The sequence below is a fragment of the Poecilia reticulata genome, chromosome 11, assembly GCF_904066995.2.
Source record: "Poecilia reticulata chromosome 11, P_reticulata-male-v2, whole genome shotgun sequence".
NCBI classification, from domain to species: Eukaryota; Metazoa; Chordata; class Actinopteri; order Cyprinodontiformes; family Poeciliidae; genus Poecilia; species Poecilia reticulata.
Window position 1 is genome coordinate 5,860,731 of NC_088840.1, and position 18,512 is coordinate 5,879,242.

Sequence of the window (18,512 nt, forward strand, 5' to 3'; positions counted from 1 at the left end):
TCTTGTTTTGCTGTTTTAGGATTTTCTGGCAATCAAGTTGCTCAATTAACTCAAATCAAAACAATTTTCAGGCAAGCAACAAAAACCAGAGTTGGAAAAGAGATGAAGTGTAAGACTTGAGGCTACGCAATCCAGACAGGATCAATCAATCTGGTTCATCTGTGTGTCCTCTGGTGCATTCCTAATGAACTAATCCATTTAACATGCTCAGGGAAAAAAAAGATCACATGTACCACCAGCAACAAACCCCACGCACATGACTGTAGCTTTTATGTGCGGTATTGATTGCCTATGAATTTGAATAAATAAAACAGTCAGTGTAGCTACTAGCTATATGTGTGACTGTTGACTGAAAGGTTTGGATTCTTGGTTGAAATGGTTGCAAGAAGTTTGGCAAAGACCGATGAACCAGAAACTCGGGCTGGTGCAAGTAGGGAGGAGACGGGGAGACTTACGGAAAAATAAAAACTAAGAATTCAATTTTGGAAGCAAAAATACAATTAGAGCCATGGTAGAAGGAAAAAAGGAGGAGTAAAATTTCCGCCATGAAATGAGATGAACTGAGCTTTGGATTTTTGTTTTCTGTCTGTTAAACATTGTCATCAAAGTTAACAGCACTAAAATGTTCAACCCATCACTCTGTGTGGAATGAATCTATGAGTTTCACTTTTAGTGAAATAAATGTACTTTTCAGTAATACTCTACTGACGTACGGTTGATGTCTTTTCTGAGATCTTATCCCACTTATTATGGTCAAAGTCAGTCACCACACTTTAGAATAAACCACATAAATTAATGCCAAACAAAACTGAGGTGAAAGATTGACATGACATCTTTTAAAGCAATAGAAGACAGTCCTGGAATAGTAGAGGGAATACAATAATCGTTTATGACCTGCTACTACTTACCCTTCCTTCCTTGTGTTTTTGGTGGCCCCATGTTCATATTACTGCTGCTGTTAAAACTACCATAAAACTACCATAAAAACACATCAGAGCTTTTTGTATTTTCACATTAAAAATGGGCTAAGGACTGAGAACTAAGAAATCTAAGAGAAGTTTGTGTATGGATTTTACGTCTAACTTTGCACAATTGGTAATTGTCCTGCCAACTGATATTCCCTCCAAAAGTTTCAAACAGTAAAATCTTTGTTTTAGTCATTGTTCTCTTTCCACAACAGGTCATGCCCTGTTAAAGTATCTCCTCAACTTTTCACCTAGTGACTTAATATCTGGTTCATCGGTCTTTGCCAAACTTTTGCAACCATTTCAACCAAGAATCCAATATCTCATTTTACATTCCCATCAATCTCACATGTGGGCATTATGTTGTACCCAACTCTTTCCATCTTAAGAAGATTTAAATTTTTGAAAAAGTGTCCCTCTAAACAAACTTGTGCCACTCTTGAATGGCAACCAAACTCTGATGACGACCAAAAAAACCAAATCTGGTCCAGCTACAAACCTCTGTCTCTGTTCAGTTGAAGTAAACTCTGGCGCGGTTCGAATGCGTATGTTGGCGCCAAGCGGACCAGAGGCCGCTCCAAAAGCAGGAAGTGGACTACATCGCAAAGTATTCTGGGTAAAGTACAAGTAAAACAAATGTGCGAGTCAAACGAGAACAGGAAAATGACTTGTGGTCTTTTACCAAAGACAAAAGAGAAATGCTACAACAGCTAAAATCTGACGCTACTTCATTTTTGTTTGCATTATGTGAAGAATTAAGTTGCGCCCATGGTTATTCTGAGGTTTTTATGCAATTTCCCTCAGTGGGTTTTGGTGCAGCGCCACCACAGGCGAGGAGGAGAACAGGTTTTTCAAAGGGTTTGGTTTTTTTGACAGAATGAAATTGATCCTCACCAGCTGAAAATGTAACAAAAGTAACAATTTTGGTCCCCGACTGAAGCGAGTCTACCGGCATGAAAACACCCCGAGAAGTTAAAGACACTTTTATATTGACAGGCTTTTAAGCACATTTATCTTGAGGTTTTGTCTTGTTTCTATGTTTGCGTCATAGTGATTTAACATCTGTGACAGGCACCACTTATTTCTACTAGCAGAGGTTCTGCCAATAAATCAATTCCATTTATTTCATGTAAAATGGGCCAGTGAGAGCAGCACATCAGAACAAAACAGATCTGAACAAAAGAGGGGAGAACTTGAGAGGTTCAGCTGTAGTTCTCTTCTCAGTAGAGGAGTCACCAGAGGGCAGGGCAGTGGCATGACTACATCTCCCAGCATGCTGCGGTCACACTGGGGTGAGGCGATGGAGGAGACGTTGGGGGGGACTACTGATTCAATACATCCAACAAAAAGAAAAATCAGATTTCTGCTAATTCCTGCTAAAAATACAGAATCGTCAAACTGGTTCATCCAGATATATCAAATGGATACAGGAAGGAGGAGGTTAATTATAGAGCTGCAGAGGAGGCTTCTCTACACCAGTTGGTGCAATCCTATTGGCCCATCTTGGTACCCCTTCCCCCATACCAATCCCACCTCACAGACTCCTACTTGATGTCTCTCATCTTCAGCACATTTCTACATGCATCAAGCCAAATTCACAGGCAGCCATGGTGGGAAGAGACAAATTTGTCCGACAGCAGTCAGGGGTTGTGTACACGGTGTAGAAATATTTATTGCAATCTAAATGAGGAACAATGTAGGTAGGAAAAAGTGGGGGAGGGGGAGGGGGGAGAAGGGATGGAGGCAGTGGAGGGGTGGCTGTTTTTGGGAAGATGGATGTTGTTCAGAATAGGAAATGGAGGCAGCAACAGAGAGAGGAGTGGGGGGGTGAGTTCATATTGGGGAAGGGGCGGCGGTGGTGGTGGTGGTGGTAGTTTCGGATGGTGGGAGACTGGGCTACATGACGTTTGTTTCCATGGTGATGGTCTCTCTGTCTCCCACATGTAGGGAGATGGTGCTTTAATATGTGTGTGTATCTGTGTGTGTATGTGTGTGTGTAATGGTATTTTTTTTCTCCAAAAAAGAAAAAGGAAAAAAAAAAAACCTGTTTGTTTGTTTGTTTGGTGGCCATTTTATTGCTAAAACAGTAAAACCACAGCAATGAGCCGTGCCAATCTGCACGCTGAAACGCTTCCAGGGTTTGCAGTCAACACAGATTTCAGAATCATGATTCAACACAAGCAGACTGGTTTTTTTTGTTGTTGTTTTTTTTAAGTGTCTTTTCTTGTCCAGTCCTGTTGTTTGAACCGGTCGTTAAGTTAAAGTGTAATTGGCAACAATGCCACAACTGTTTCATTAAGAATCTTTATCTTTGCTTTGAAATTAAAATAATATTAATAAAGATTAAATCTGTTGGCGCAACCGCAGCTGCCAGTGCCAGACAACCGCTAATTCCAACCAGCTCGCTCCGGACTGCAGAAATGTCAGATCAATTACGGCGCGCGAGTCGGTTTTTCCACCTGTGTTTCCCGCTCTCACGCTTTTCTCACTCGCTGATTAACGTAATTAAGAGTTAGGATTGCGTGAGCTGCAGCTTTTGGTGTTTAGTTTGTAAAGGCTCGTTTAAAAATAGCATGTATAAGAGCTACAGCTTGGATGAAGGTGGAATTTTAGTTTGTGGAGGTGTGGAGGGTTTCAAAAAAAAAAAAAAAAAGAAGAAAAAAAAACCTGTCAGACTGTGAGTGAGCCTGGATGCTTCTGCACGTGCGTTTTATTAGGGATGTGACACTGCATGTGTCGGAGAAACAGGCTGATATCTGCGCGGGGCGTGACCGGCATGGCAAAAAGACCCTGTTGCGATCCGCGCCGAACTGGAGGAAGAGGAGAAAGTGGCCTGGGAATTCCGCTCAAACTTGAAGGCAACATCGCCATCTGCTGTCGGGAAGAAACACGGCACTTCTGCTGAGCAAACCCCCCAACCCCCCTCTTTTTTTTTTTTTTTTTAAATATGTGATTAGCGACACATTAAGCTGCGTTTTGCTTACAGACGGTCACACACGAGATTGAGGCAGACAACCTGAGCGTGAGTCACCAAGCAGACAGGCGAATTCCCTTAGAGGCGTCAATTCAGGGTAGACACACATCCATCTTCCTCCATTAGCCACACACGCCATCTAGTTTTTCCTCCTGTTTTTAATGACGTTATTGCTGTCATTTACAACTTGGCACCAGAAATTTGCATGAAAATTCAAGTTTGAAAGAAAAAAAAAAATAAAAAATTGCTGGCAGAATTTCAATCAGCTGAGTCAGAAGAAAAGAATTGCTGTTGTTCTCGACAAACGGGCCTTTCACCTGCAGAAATAAGAGGATAAGCTGAACTGCCGGAACTCAAAGCCTTAGGGGAAAAAAGTAATTAGTAACCCTAGGATGATTAATGATGCCAACTGTAGTTTATAGATTTAAATGCAAAAGGCATGGCACAATGCCAGTCATGGGTTTGATTCATTTTTAGCAATAATAATGTGTTTGGTTTTTAGGTTGTCTTTGCTGCAAAAACACGAAATCTTAAATACTTTTGGTCTAGTTTGTACTTCAGATATTTTAATACAATTTTAAAGACAAAATTAACTTACAAGTATCTTTTCAGCAGGTGTAGGACCTTGCTTTAGCTCCTGTGTTTGGTGTATTAAAGGCAGTTTTAATGATCGCCAATGAATGAAAAATACATTTGATGTGTATTTTTTCCTAATCAGCTCAGGATGAACAATTACATACCCTTATTAAAAATGATATATTTCAAATGTATCCATTGGCCAAAAAAAAAAAAAAAACACACCAAAATTAAACACGACATTCTGATTTTGTGTATGACACACAAAAAAAAAAAATATCTGCAGCTTCCGTTTAACATCCGAGAAGTGTGTCACTGCCTCTCAGTTTTCATGTCAAAGTTCTGGGCCTTTAGTTTCTTTTTCCCTGCTTTCGTCATCCTCATGGGTTAAGCCACAGAAGAAAGCTCTGTTTTCGTGAGAAAGATCAGCCGTGAAACCCATAATCCCCGCTCCGGCAAGATATTTCCCTGGAGAGACGATCTAAATAAAACCAGAGCAAACTAAACATACAATCACTTCTAAAACCGTTCTACAGTTTTTGAGACTTTATGGGAAATTAATGAATTGCCTGGGAATCTTTCAACATAATCATCTCATGCAAATTCATTCAAACTTTGGTGATGACACTCGACAAACTGTAATGCTTGTTACTGGTTTCTCAGTGACCGCATGATGTTTTTGATGTTTCTGTTTTTATGATGTAAAGCACTTTGAGCTGCCTTGTTGCTGAAATGTGTGATGCAAATAAACTCGACTGATTAAGAAGCTACAAAATAGCTTCAATCTCAGATTAGACGTCAGCTTCCACCTTCAGAACAAACTTGTGGATTTATGAGGAATGAAGATTGCAAACCGTTTAACACAATCTCAATTCAAAAACTCTGAACTATCCCTTTAACTTCAGAAAGCACAAAAGCTAAACATTTGGGGCTTTTTTTTCTTTTATTCTTAACTCATTGCTACAGACAGAAGCAGTCGGTTGCCATTAAATATCTGAACAAGACGGGAGCAAATTCAACAAATGGCCACAAGAGGGCACCTTGAACAAAATATTGTTACACCTCCAGTCAGATTCCTACCATGTCTGAGAGACAATCTGGGTCCATCTGTTCAGCACTGAGACTGAAACTGTTTTCAACTGGTGCCTCTGACTCAAAAGGGTCAAAGGTCACACGCCAAAGATCTCCATCTCAATTGGCTCAGGCGCTAATATTGAAGGTCAGTGCTGTCGATACAATCTGTGCCAGGCAACAAGCCGTGCAGTGCTCAGAGGTCGGATGTTTTGGGAGAACTTTTGCTTGAGTGATGTTCAGTTCAACCCAAAGTCATACGTGTGATTCATCCGCCGCCCTGCTCAAAGGATAAATAATTTATCCTTTGAGAGAAAAATAATAATAATAAAAAAATTCTCAACTACATCTAGAGGATAATAATCTCTAATTCCGGTTGTGAACTGTCTGCCACCCTTAGTTTGCTTACATAATGGCCTGAACAACCCTGGAGCGGAAGGTCACACGCCTCATTTCACCGCCTTATGGATGCAGGGAAATAGGAGTCTGGGCTCTCTTCACACAAGCAATGAGGCGGTGGACTTGATTTTTACATAATTACAGCACGCATTTATCACGGGCAGTCGTAGGCCGGGCTAAAAAACAAATGAGATCTGGTCCAGGTACAGACGGACCTTATGAAAAACGACACGCTCTTGGGTGTTTTCGTTTGAACGCAGAAACCAGGATTTCCAAGTTTTAAGTGGGAAAAAAAAATAAAAAATCACCTGGATTTAAAAGTACTTCAAGCTGCAGCAGCAAATTATTTATTCACACTTCTGTGATTTTGTGTCACACAGAAAGAGGTGGATAAAGTCCACCTAAATGCAAAGTGTGAAGTAATCCCATAGTATTTGTGATAACTGTCCTGAAATGTGTGATGCAAATAAACTCGACTGATTAAGAAGCTACAAAATAGCTTCAATCTCAGAGAGATTTTGGACTACGTGACGTCCAAAATGCAATATTCATAATTAAGTTTTATGTGATGATGAAGTCATTTCCCATTTTGCCGTTTTCATCACCATTTCTGATGCAAACACTTCTAAATGCTCATAGAAAAAAACACACTGATGGAAACACAGTTATATAGGACTGCTGATTAGCTAGCATAGCAAAGTACAACCACTAGCTAGTTCCACCAGTTTTTCAGCTTACTATTGAAACATGCTTACTGCCTGTGGGTTACTTGCCTCAAATTTTAACTTCAAATCCCCTTTAGCCCAGTTCCAAGTCAGGAAATCAGCAGGACATGTTAATTATTCTTCAAATGCTAGCAAAACCTAACCAAGACTCAGAACTGAATGCTGTCAGACCGATAAAAACAAAGAATTACAACCTACATGATAAAATAAAGTGGGATAAAACAACCGAAATAGCAACAAGGACATTGTTATTTATCAGTTTGGAGCAATTTGTAAGGTTTTCAGACTTCAGTAAACTTCATCTAGAGCTGTTATGTACAAATAGTGAAAACATGAAGGACCTTCCCGGTAGTTACCAAACCACCAAATTTCCTTAGAAGGGAAAGTCCACCCATTTTCAAAATTCTACATTAATAGGAAACCAAGCAACAATTGCATTCATGGGAGAGTTCCAAGGTAAAAACTACCGCTGACCAAAAACAACAAAAATGCCAATCTCACACCACGTAAAAACATCTGGATAATTCTTAAGAAGCATAATTTCAGAATAAAAATTACATGATACCGACAGTCAAACAGGATGCTGTCAGTGCGTTGCTCTTGCGTTGCTTTGCTGGCTATTCCAGAAACAGACTGTCCTGTTATAGTTTATGAAACCATGAATTCTGATTCATCCAGAAAATCTGGACAGAGTATGTCTAGCCACCAGTTTGTGGCCTAAAGTTAAAGTCCAAGAGCACAGATTCAAATCTGAGTGAGATGTTCTGGCATGACCTTAAATAGGCCGTACAAGCTCGAAAACCGTCCATTGCAGCTGAATTAAAGCAATTCAGCATTGAAGGGTGTGCTAGCCTCCATGATGGATAACACAATCTATTACACTTTGATTATGCTATTGGTCAAAGTCAAACGCTAAATTTCACATGCTAGATTTGCATGTTATTGGCAGTGTCCAATTATGGAGAATGACTTTGCATAGCAACCAAAAAAAGGAGGGGAGAAATGGAACAAAGCTAAGAAAAATCTTCCTAATGGTAGGAGGGTTTTCTAATCCAAAGAAAGCAAGCAGCAGGGCATAAGAACAGGTGCTTCTTTTCCTGTTACAAGGTAAAATTATTTAATGTGTGCGTTTACACGTTTACTGATTCATCTGTACATTTTATTTTTCTTGTCTGAACCACAGACGTGGGAAATCAGGAGTACTTTCAACGACTTCAGCTTAAATTCACCTGTTTATAACTGCCTGTTGTTTTAGTTGGGAAAGTAAAAGCTTGAAATTAACATTTGCTGCCATCTTTGATCCACTGTATTTGTATTTCTTCAAAACTATTTTGTACAGCTATTCCGGTGTTTCGCTTTTTTCAGAATGAAGCGGACGCTCCTGCTTGTCCTCGCCTTCTCAGGTCAGTCTGTCAGTTGTGCAGAAGGGTGAAACTCAAAGGGACAGGTCTGATGTTTTTATACAGATATAAGTTATATGAAGTTATTTTCAATACCTCCAGTGGACAGATGTCATACAGTAGTGATTTTGTAGAACGTGAAGAGATTCAGACCTTGTCAGTCCACTATAATCTTACCATGAATGCTGTAGCTTTTGTGAAAGGTCATCAGTTGTTTACATGGGCAGTAATCATATTATTAATTGTTCTTTCGATAAAAAAAAAAGGCAAAATATTAAACGCTAATTGATGGCATTTGCTGGACTACAGCAACTAACAGTACAATAAGGATTGTTCATGTAGCTGTTTGAGCTCATTTCCCACTGCTGGTTTCACAGCTTATATTCTAATATTTGTATAATATCAATTGTTTACAGAAGATGTGTTATAAGATGAGGTAATATTTAAAAAAAAATTCTCTTTTCCAGCGGGGGTTTATGTTCTGTCTACCAACCTGTTTCGTGAGTACCACTACGTGAGCAGCCCCAAGACGTGGGCTGAAGCTCAGCGGTACTGCAGAGAGACGTACGCTGACCTGGCCACCGTGGACAGCCCAGAGGAAAACGACAGACTGCTCCTTGAATTGCAGGGATCCGGACAGTTTGCCTGGATCGGGCTTTACGACAACACAACGGGCTGGAAGTGGACAATGGGAGATGATGACTTTGTCGGCAATAACAGTTTCCCACCTTGGGAACTGAATCAGCCTGACAACTATGGCGGCAAGCAGAGCTGCATAGTGATGAACTGGATAGGAGGCTGGCGGGATGAAATCTGCAACACCGAGCGCCCTTTTATCTGCTTTGACGGTAGGTAACTCCACTTTTCATTTTCCAAATCGAGTGGCAAAGATGAAAAGTGGGACAATAAAACCATCAGAAGTGAATATATTTAGGTCAGGTAAGGATTAAAAACAGTAGAAGAAAAACATCTATAGTAGTTTCAAAGAAGAGAATGAGTGAGGTTTGTCTGTTTTTGCTGTTTTTTTCTGTGCGGTTTCAGAAATTGACAGTCTGACCGGACGAGCCCCCACTTTTCCACTGTCTGTCCGTGACATTTTCTGTGCTCCTTCTGAGCATCGTTCTACAACCGTAGGAGTGTTAAAAAAAGAGAATATAAGTGAAGTTTATTTTTTGCTGTTTTTTTCTTTTCTTGTAGAACACGGCCCTTCTAAATACGTAGTAGTGAATACATTCATGTTTTGGGAAGATGCTAAGAACTACTGTCGGTCCAAACACACAGACCTGGTAAGAGTGTGGAACACGTCTCAGAACGATGAAATCCACCCACTGATTGAGAGGAACTACTGGATCGGCCTTTACAGAGACCTGTGGGCTAACTGGTCTGACCACAGCCTACTGACCTTCACTAACTGGGAGACGGGCCAGCCCGACAACAAAGGCAGCATCAACATGACTTCCTGTGCTGCCGTGGATATGAGCACTGGAACGTGGTGGGATGTTGATTGTAGTGAAGAGCACGAGTTCATCTGTCAGACTCTGATTCCATCCAGTAGAAGGTTGGAGCTGCGCTTCCAGTCCGAGGCCGACCTGAACGACCCCGACACCCAGCAGCAGATTTTACAGCAGGTACAGGAAGCCTGAAAAATTGTGTTTCCTCTCTAATTTGAGAACTTAATCTATAACGATAGCAAATCTAAAGGGAAAGTGCAGAATTTGAGTGCAGAGTTACTTCTAATCAATAAATTAGAGAATGCATTCCGAATTGGCTCACATTTGTGTATTAGAAATAGTTTTTTAGTGTTCAAAGGTAAAATCTCCGTTACCTCTGAGTTTCCATCAGCTGTGAGCAGAAATTCACCACAATTAACAGAAACAAAAGGCTTGAACTTATCATACCATATGCAATTAATTCATGTGTTGCACTTTTCAATTGCACAATTGAATTGTGTGTTGCACAATTATATTCTTATTTGTTGACTATTGTAACACTGTACATAATATCTTGGATGTTGCAGAAACTCATCAATTAAAGTAAACTGGTTTTAGCACAATACTTTATAGGGAACCAGCTCAATAACCAAATTAAAAATTACTTAATTGTACAAAAAACTCATCACGATGTATCACATACAGAAAAGGCTGAAATGGATACTTAATATTTATAAAGACTAGCAATTAGAATATCTCCTTTGCTTTGTTTGACTATCTAGATATGGAGATTGTATTATATAACTATATTAGCCATCATGTTTGTATTATTTACAGAAAATTCAGTCAGTAAGACATGTGACAATATGCTTTGATCAACTGGACAGCACTTAAACAATCCACCACAAAAACTAATCAGTTTTTTCTTTCATTTAGCTCCACGCTAAACTGGAGGCTGATGGACTAACAGACTTCAAGCTCCGATGGATCGAGAAAGACAGGCAGATTTTTCACAAGGATACAAAGGAAAAAACATAAGAAAAATTCAGCTTTTTAAAATGTTGTCTTATTATTTCAGCAGCATTTGTAACAGTTAGTCAAAGATATATTTGTTTTTTTTATTCAGTCATCTATTTACGTTTCAGATGGGAGAAGCAGAAGACTTTTTTCCCCTATAAATGTCTGTCTACGCATTATGTGAACATGAAACATTGTTTCTTTTGCTCTGCTTTGTTTTATGAGGTTGGAAAATTGACGGACTGTGGTTCAAAAGTCTTGAAAAATTGTTTGTGAATAATGACTTGTACTACAGTCTAACGTTGGGTTACATCATACATATAGTTTGCTTTACTCTTTAACTGAAGTTTTATTATAGTAAATGATATGACTTGCTTTAAAATTCCATTACCTTTATTTTTATTTTGTTTTATTTTTACTCATTTCTAAAGCTCATCTGTAGTTTAAAATGAAATAATACTTGTGTGATCTGAATTACGGTTTGTCTTTGATTACAAAATGTTTGAGTAACTTAATAAATCAGATTAAACCAACAATAAACTGTGTAAACTTATTAATGTCACAATTCGGCATTTGAGGTGCAAAACATTAACGTTGTTTTGCAACGTTAATGTTTGAGATTTGCAACGTTAATGTTGAGATTTTTACAAATTAGTTTTTGTTTTAAGCAAATTCCGTTTGTGTGAGGTTAATAGGGACTGCTAACAGACTTATTTACTTCAAAAGAATATTAAAAACATAGAAATTTAATTGCAGGCTTGGAGTAAAATATGCATGATGATAGATATTTTTCTTGGCATGAAAAAAAAAGTCAATTTGACCTTAAAAGACAAGGAATTGCATGTTCCTGAATTTTGATTAGGGTACCTTTTGAGTTTTTACCAAAATCAACCACAGATTATAAAATAAGGGTAAATTTACTGTGAATTAAATTAGGAAAAGATATTTTTAGTGGAAGCCAACTAAGTGCATTTCAGGTGTATAATATAAAGAAATATTATGTATCATAATGTAGAATGTAATGAAACTAGGGTTGCCTTACAACCATGACCAGCCTCTTAAGTTGTGTCTGCTGGCTTCTGGTATTTAAAGAACCACTGGGGAAAAACTTATATTTCTGTCGAACACAGACTTACATGTGGCTTCGCTCATGTAATCAATTCTTCTCACAAAGAGAATGAAAATAAATTCATCTATGTTCGTATTTGCCACTTTGAATGGATTCCCAGTCGTTTTTATGCCATTAAAAAGATATTTGGTTAAAGCATGTATTAAAAGTCAATTCTACGGGACATATTATGTCCGATTTATAATTTTAGTGTTCTTTTGCATCCTATTTTAAAAAAAAATCTTTTTAAAGTACATAAACCACAAGAACAACAGTGTGTGTCGTTTGCCCGTTCACTCGACTGATCCATTCTCCTTGAGGTAAGGACACAAACATTTAAAAATCTTTAATTGAAAGTTGGCCATTTCATCATCCATTATTACACTGTAAGTGTTGACCGTTCAAGTGAAGGAACGTGTTCTACAGTTCTTGCTGTGCTACAACGATTTCTACTGTAAATTCTGCTGGGCTAACTGCTAAACCAACCACTGGTCAAATCTGGACCAGTTATAGGGCATGGGCGACTTCCTGTAATTGATGGTAGATTGAGTTCTTTGCTCAATCAGAAAATCTAACCATAAGCTTGTTACTTTGAGCTCCAGAACATTTAGGCTGTGGAGCAGAACCACCTCTGAATGGGTCAAACACCAAAATCCAACTGAGAAGGTTTAAAGCTACAGAGTGTAACTTTTATAAAAAAAAATTTTTTAAAAAAGTTACATTTGTTGAAGCTGTCACTGCATCTAGACAGGTAATCTGGGGGGGGAGCTGAAGGCAGTTCTCTCAGTTCTCCCAGTGGCCATGCTGACGCTAAGGCTAGTCAGCATGGCCACGTATGACGACAGACAAGCCCTTTTGTTGTTTCTCTGCCTTTAACACATTTATCAGCGCGTTCATGAGGTTGACTCACTCTCCTCTTGGCTCTGATTGGTTGTTTCTGACAAAGACGAGTCTAAAAGATAAAATAAAAATACCCCAACAGAATTGCAAAACACTGATTATTAGATATTGCTACCATGATTATTAGCTTCAAAGGACAATTACTTTTTGGTGTATAAAGCTTTTGTCCTTAAGTAAATAACATTTATTGAAAACTGCTTGTTGTACTACCTCTGCATGTCTTTGACATTACAATGTATTTTGATGACTAAAAATAGTTTCTGCTCTGTTTTGAATTTAACTGTTGGATTTAGCTAAATTTGGTGTGAATGGCTTAGAAACACACAAATACGGTACATTGCTAAGAGGCAAACTTCTTCCTTTTTATGTTTAAGTAATGCCTTGCTGAATGCTTGACTTGAAAATGGAAAACAGTAAAACACAAAACATCTGCGCTATTAACAACCACTAAATGTCTTCAGGACGGTATTTTCCCTAATGCCAGGGCAAGGTTAGCCGCCTCATTTCACACAGTTCATTTGTATTTGTTTACATCCTGTTCTAATGAAAGCAGCAAATTACTCAGATTGGGTTTAAGTACTGAAAATAAGGAGGAGAAATAGAATAAAGGTTAGCAGATTCTTTTCATCAAAGCAAAGATCCAAGCAGGATACCAGAGCCGTCTTCAAGTCCAAGTAAGTCTATTGTATGTTCCTTATTTGGTCATGCTTTTATTTATTAACAATTTACAAATAAACCATTCATTAAGTCTTAAACTTGAAGGAGATATCTCTCAAATGTTAAATATCCAAAATATCCCCAATTGATCAATCCTAAATGTCCACTAAGTTTTTATTTTTGCCTTTTCTCTTCATATGAAACAGGAGGTGTAATCTAAACGTTTTGTGCTTTGTTTTTTTAAGCCATTATTTAAAAACTAATATTTAAAATGTTTAAATTTACAGGATGAGGAAGACACTACTACTTGTTCTCACCTTATCAGGTGAGTTTTCTTTCAGGGGGAAAATGAAACAATGTTTCCATTTTCTTAAAAAAAACAAAGAAAAAAAGCTTCATAGTTATTTTATTATTATCCTTACCCAGCAGGGGTTTATGTTCTGTCTACCAACCTGTTTCGTGAGTACCACTACGTGAGCAGCCCCAAGACATGGGCTGAAGCTCAGCGGTACTGCAGAGAGACGTACGCCAACCTGGCCACCGTGGACAGCCCAGAGGAAAGCGACAGTCTGCTCCAGAAAGTTCAGGAACCTGAAAAATTTGCCTGGATGAGCCTTTTCGACAACACAGCGAACTGGAAGTGGGTAATTGGAGACGAAGATTTTAACCCTGAAGATTTTAGTAACTGGAAAAATGGTGAGCCTAACACTTTAGGCTCCAAAGAGGCGTGTGCGGTGATTACGCAAGCTGGGCTTTGGCGAGACGAGATTTGTGACACAGAACGTCCCTTTATCTGTTTCCACGGTGAGATCTTTGGGTTTCTTAAACTAAGTTTAGTTACTAAAAGACAGAGTACAACTTCTGCTCCCTGACATCCATCTCCACAAAAGCATAGTAAAAATAAAAAAGGCTTTTCACTTCAGTGGAAACATAGGTCCAGTCAGAAGTTTGCTGCATACATCAAGGGCAGTAACGCCACATTAACTTCGGGCTTTGAATGATTTATTTGGATGGTTGTTTTATCAGGATGGAAGGATGATGCAACACACAACTTCTCTGAATTAAAGCCAATGCTCACATATATTCTTTTCAGCATTCTACGAAGTGCTTTTGTTGCATCATCCCTGAGGCCTGTTAAAAGAGTCGTTCAACTAAATCATTTAAAGTCCACATGTAATGTGGCGTTCGCGCCGGTGATGCACGCACGCAGACATCTGAGGTTTGCAAGAAAGATGGGTGAAAACTTTTCCATATTTTGTCACATTACAACCACAAACTTGGATACATATTTCATTGGAATTTGATGGGAAAGACCAGCACAAAGTGGCATACGATTGAGAAGTAGAAGGATTATACATGAACATCTGACAGAGCAGTGTTCAATCCATCATCAGGAAATGGAAGAACTGCAGAACTATCATCGAGAATCCAACTTAAAGAAGCTTAAGCATGTATGTTATTCTTGGGGTTTTTTCTGCTTACAGAACAGGGCCGCTCAAAATACATTTAGTGGAAACCGTTATGTTTTGGAACGACGCTAAGAACTACTGTCGATCCCACTACACGGACCTCATCACGGTGAGGAGCATGTCTGAGAACGAAGAAATCCACCCACTGATTGAGACGAACCACTGGATCAGCCTTCACAGAGCTCTCTGGGCTAACTGGTCTGACCTTACCCCAGTTCACTTCACCAACTGGGAGACGGGCCAGCCCGACAACAACGGCGTCACCAACATGACTTCCTGTGCTGCCGTGGATACGAGCACCGGAACGTGGTGGGATGTTGGCTGCAGTGAAAAGCATGAGTTCATCTGCCAGACTCTAATTCCATACAGTAGGAGGCTGGAGCTGCGCTTCCAGTCCGAGGTTAACCTGACCGACCCCGACGCCCAGCAGCAGATTTTACAGCAGGTACAAGAAGCCTGGATCCGTTTGATCATTTTGTTTCAAGCAAAGTATTTAGCCAAAGACTAACATACTAAACCTTGTGTGTTGTTATCGTTTCAGCTACATGCAAAGTTGAACTCTGACGAGTTGACAGAATTTAAACTGCGCTGGATCAAGAAATACGGCGTCACTTTTCACAAGGAGCAGAGGAAGAAGACATAAGTGTAAACGCATCCTGTGTCTGCGTGCGTTTTCTGTAATAAATAAACCTAACGTTGCTCGTCACATTTTACAGATTAACTAATGAGCTCATGAAACATTTGTGACAAATTCATATAAAAATATATTTTTTAGCCTTTGTTGATTTAGGATGAAGAACTGAGCTGGTGCTGGTCCTACACAGCCATGAATTATTAAAAATGCCTTACGATGAAAAAACTAAAACAAATAATAAAAAACTGAGCTCATTTGTCACAAGTGATCAAATTAAGTTTATCCAAGCGAATATATTAAGTTTATTAAGCTGTCAAGTTAAACCAATGTAAATAATTTAGGTTTGATAAACTTAATTGAACTATATTTTTTAAGATGACACTCTATTTTTTCGAGGAAAGTTTCTTTCACAAACCAAGCTACAATAACTTGCATAAGAACTTGCATAATCATAATGTACAAATTTGATTTATGGGAACTTTAGAGATACATGTTTGATTTTTGTCCATAAAATGTTATTTATTCAAAAATAAACAGTTTAAAAAGTTTTTTCTGAGTTTAATACTTTATGTATGGTTTGAATAAAATGTTATTTATTCAAAAATAAACAGTTTAAAAAGTTTTTTCTGAGTTTAATACTTTATGTATGGTTCCTAAAGGCTCAGATTTTATTCACTACAACATCTAAAACAGTTTATCAGCTGATGATACATTTCTGTATCATCAGAAATGATGATACAGATGATACAACTGAGCCTTTGTGTTTTAGGATTTCTCCAACAGTGGAAGTTCTCACTGTGAACAATAGATACTGGTTTCAATACACTTTGAAAGTTGCTTTTTAATGCCTTTTAGTCTACTTTATGTGTCCTTACAGGTTATTTCAGGTGATTCTGGCAGCAATAGTCTGGCAGCAATAAGGCCTGACTGTTGGTAATGAAACTGAACTGAAAGATTTGGGTTTCTTGAGTTAAGGTGAACAATGACTTTTTCCACACAGACCCAGTGTGCTTTGCATTGATTTTCTCCCTCTTTTCATCTGATGATGTGAAACATTTAAGTGTGACAAATAAATCAAAAACAGAAAAAAAAAACCTTTTCACAGAGGCATATATATTGATGGAAAAGGGAGACCAAACACTGTTGCAAAAATGCTGGTGATTTTAGAAACAAAGGAAGAGAAAACCCCTTATGGTGTCGTAGTTACGATGTCAGAACAATGGGAAGCAAGTAACACACTATTGTTTCAATATCTAGGTACTCTTAGCTAAGGTCAACTACAAAGCCAAATGCACATTTTGTGAGCTTCAGGGCCTCCTTTGTTATAAAGCCAGTCTTGTTCACAGACAGGTCTCTTTAGCAACAACATGAGCTGCGTTTCCATTACGAAGGTGTACAGGACTTTGTCAATTTTAAGCTAACGTCAAAAATTGTTCATTAAATAATAAAATTAAAAGCACGTGAATAAATTTGCTCACACAATTAAAAAACATGCCACACCATCGTCCTCAAACTACTTCCTGTCATCATCTTCTTCATGGTTTGTACCAGTAGCAACATCCATTGGATGCATATAATTGTGCAATTTGACATTTCAAAAATAAATTTGCTGAATAGAAACACATTCCATTCAGTAAATGTATTTTTGAAATGTCAAATTGCACAATTATACACAGATACTCACTATATAGCCCAACCACATAGCACAAGAGAAATAGTCATACAACTTGAGGCTTTACTTTTCCTCAAAAACAATCAATGTATGTTATTAGGATTAAACGTGGTAGACCAACATAAAAAGACAGAACATGATAGAAAAGTCCATCCATCTATCCATCCATCCATTTTCTATACACCCTTGTCCCTCAGTGGGGTCGGGAGGGTTGCTGGTGCCTATCTCCAGCTAACATTCCGGGCAGGGAGAGGCAGGGTTCTGATAGAAAAGTGACACAAAGTTTGTTTCACTTGATTTTACTTAATTTTGGAGTCTGAACACAAATGCACACAATTACTTGAACACAATTTTGGGAACAAGGTATTTTCCTTCCACTTCCTAATTACACAATTGTGTGCATTGTGTAATTAGTTACGAACATAGAACATTGTGTTGGTCTGTCACAAAATACCAACAAAATATGTTAAAGTTAGTTTAACTAATGCACTTAGCTGGAAAAAAATCAACAACGTGGTAAGATGAACTCTCATAATGATCCATTCTCAAGAGACATAAGCATACTGGTGGTAATATAAGTAAATCTAACACTTATATTACCACCAGTAATATAAGTGTTATATTACTGGTGGTAATATAACACCAGTAATATAATATAAGTCCCGTTGGTCTGGGAAACCCCAGACCAACGGGACTCACCACAAAGCCCTGGAGGTCGGGCAGGAGACCGACAGGACTCGCTACAAAGCCCTGGAGGTCGGCCGAGAGACTAAAGGGACTCGCCACAAAGCCCTGGAGGTCGGCCGAGAAACTAAAGGGACTCGCCACAAAGCCCTGGAGGTCAGCAGGAGACCGACAGGACTCGCCACAAAGCCCTGGAGGTCGGCAGGAGACCGACAGGACTCGCCACAAAGTCCTGGAGGTCAGCCGAGAGACTAAAGGGACTCGCCACGAAGCCTTGGAGGTCGGGCAGGAGACCGACAGGACTCCCCACAAAGCCCTGGAGGTCGGCCGAGAGACTAAAGGGACTCGCTACAAAGCCCTGGAGGTCGGCCGAGAGACTAAAGGGACTCGCTACAAAGCCCTGGAGGTCGGCCGAGAGACTAAAGTGACTAGCCACAAAGCCCTGGAGGTCGGCAGGAGACCGACAGGACTCGCCACAAAGCCCTGGAGGTCAGCAGGAGACCGACAGGACTCGCCACAAAGCCCTGGAGGTCAGCCGAGAGACTAAAGGGACTCGCCACGAAGCCTTGGAGGTCGGGCAGGAGACCGACAGGACTCCCCACAAAGCCCTGGAGGTCGGCCGAGAGACTAAAGGGACTCGCTACAAAGCCCTGGAGGTCGGCCGAGAGACTAAAGGGACTTGCTACAAAGCCCTGGAGGTCGGCCGAGAGACTAAAGGGACTAGCCACAAAGCCCTGGAGGTCAGCCCAGAGACCAGCGGGGCTTGCTATGAAGCCCTGGAGGCAGGCCAGGAAACTGACAGGACTTGCAATGAAGCCCTGTAGGTCGGCT

At 39.5% G+C, this 18,512-nt stretch overlaps 2 protein-coding genes across 3 annotated transcripts; both read left to right on the forward strand.

The window, feature by feature from the left end:
• The first annotated feature begins 2,825 nt into the window (after nucleotides 1-2,825).
• Nucleotides 2,826-11,090, forward strand: LOC103472047 (macrophage mannose receptor 1-like). Its single transcript, XM_081612986.1, has 4 exons — nucleotides 2,826-8,113; nucleotides 8,578-8,958; nucleotides 9,308-9,738; nucleotides 10,477-11,090. Exons 1-4 carry the CDS (start codon nucleotides 8,077-8,079, stop codon nucleotides 10,576-10,578), a joined length of 951 nt encoding a protein of 316 aa, XP_081469112.1. The 5' UTR covers nucleotides 2,826-8,076; the 3' UTR covers nucleotides 10,579-11,090.
• A 2,542-nt stretch (nucleotides 11,091-13,632) lies between these two features.
• Nucleotides 13,633-15,873, forward strand: LOC108166688 (collectin-12-like). Of its 2 annotated transcripts, XM_081612884.1 has the most exons (3): nucleotides 13,633-14,026; nucleotides 14,707-15,136; nucleotides 15,233-15,873. In XM_081612884.1, exons 2-3 carry the CDS (start codon nucleotides 14,744-14,746, stop codon nucleotides 15,332-15,334), a joined length of 495 nt encoding a protein of 164 aa, XP_081469010.1. In that variant the 5' UTR covers nucleotides 13,633-14,026; nucleotides 14,707-14,743; the 3' UTR covers nucleotides 15,335-15,873. The 2 variants fall into 2 exon arrangements, with proteins under 2 accessions (XP_081469010.1, XP_017162832.1); XM_017307343.2 differs by having other exon boundaries at nucleotides 13,633-15,136.
• Nucleotides 15,874-18,512: the final 2,639 nt, after the last annotated feature.

Excerpts from the sequence above, each read along its gene's own strand:
- LOC103472047 (XM_081612986.1), top strand. The coding sequence starts at position 8,077 with ATGAAGCGGACGCTCCTGCTTGTCCTCGCCTTCTCAG. Across the intron at positions 8,114-8,577 it reads GCTTGTCCTCGCCTTCTCAG|CGGGGGTTTATGTTCTGTCT; the intron begins GTCAGTCTGTCA and ends TCTCTTTTCCAG. Across the intron at positions 9,739-10,476 it reads AGCAGCAGATTTTACAGCAG|CTCCACGCTAAACTGGAGGC; the intron begins GTACAGGAAGCC and ends TCTTTCATTTAG.
- LOC108166688 (XM_017307343.2), top strand. The coding sequence starts at position 14,672 with ATGTATGTTATTCTTGGGGTTTTTTCTGCTTACAGAACAGGGCCGCTC. Across the intron at positions 15,137-15,232 it reads AGCAGCAGATTTTACAGCAG|CTACATGCAAAGTTGAACTC; the intron begins GTACAAGAAGCC and ends TTATCGTTTCAG.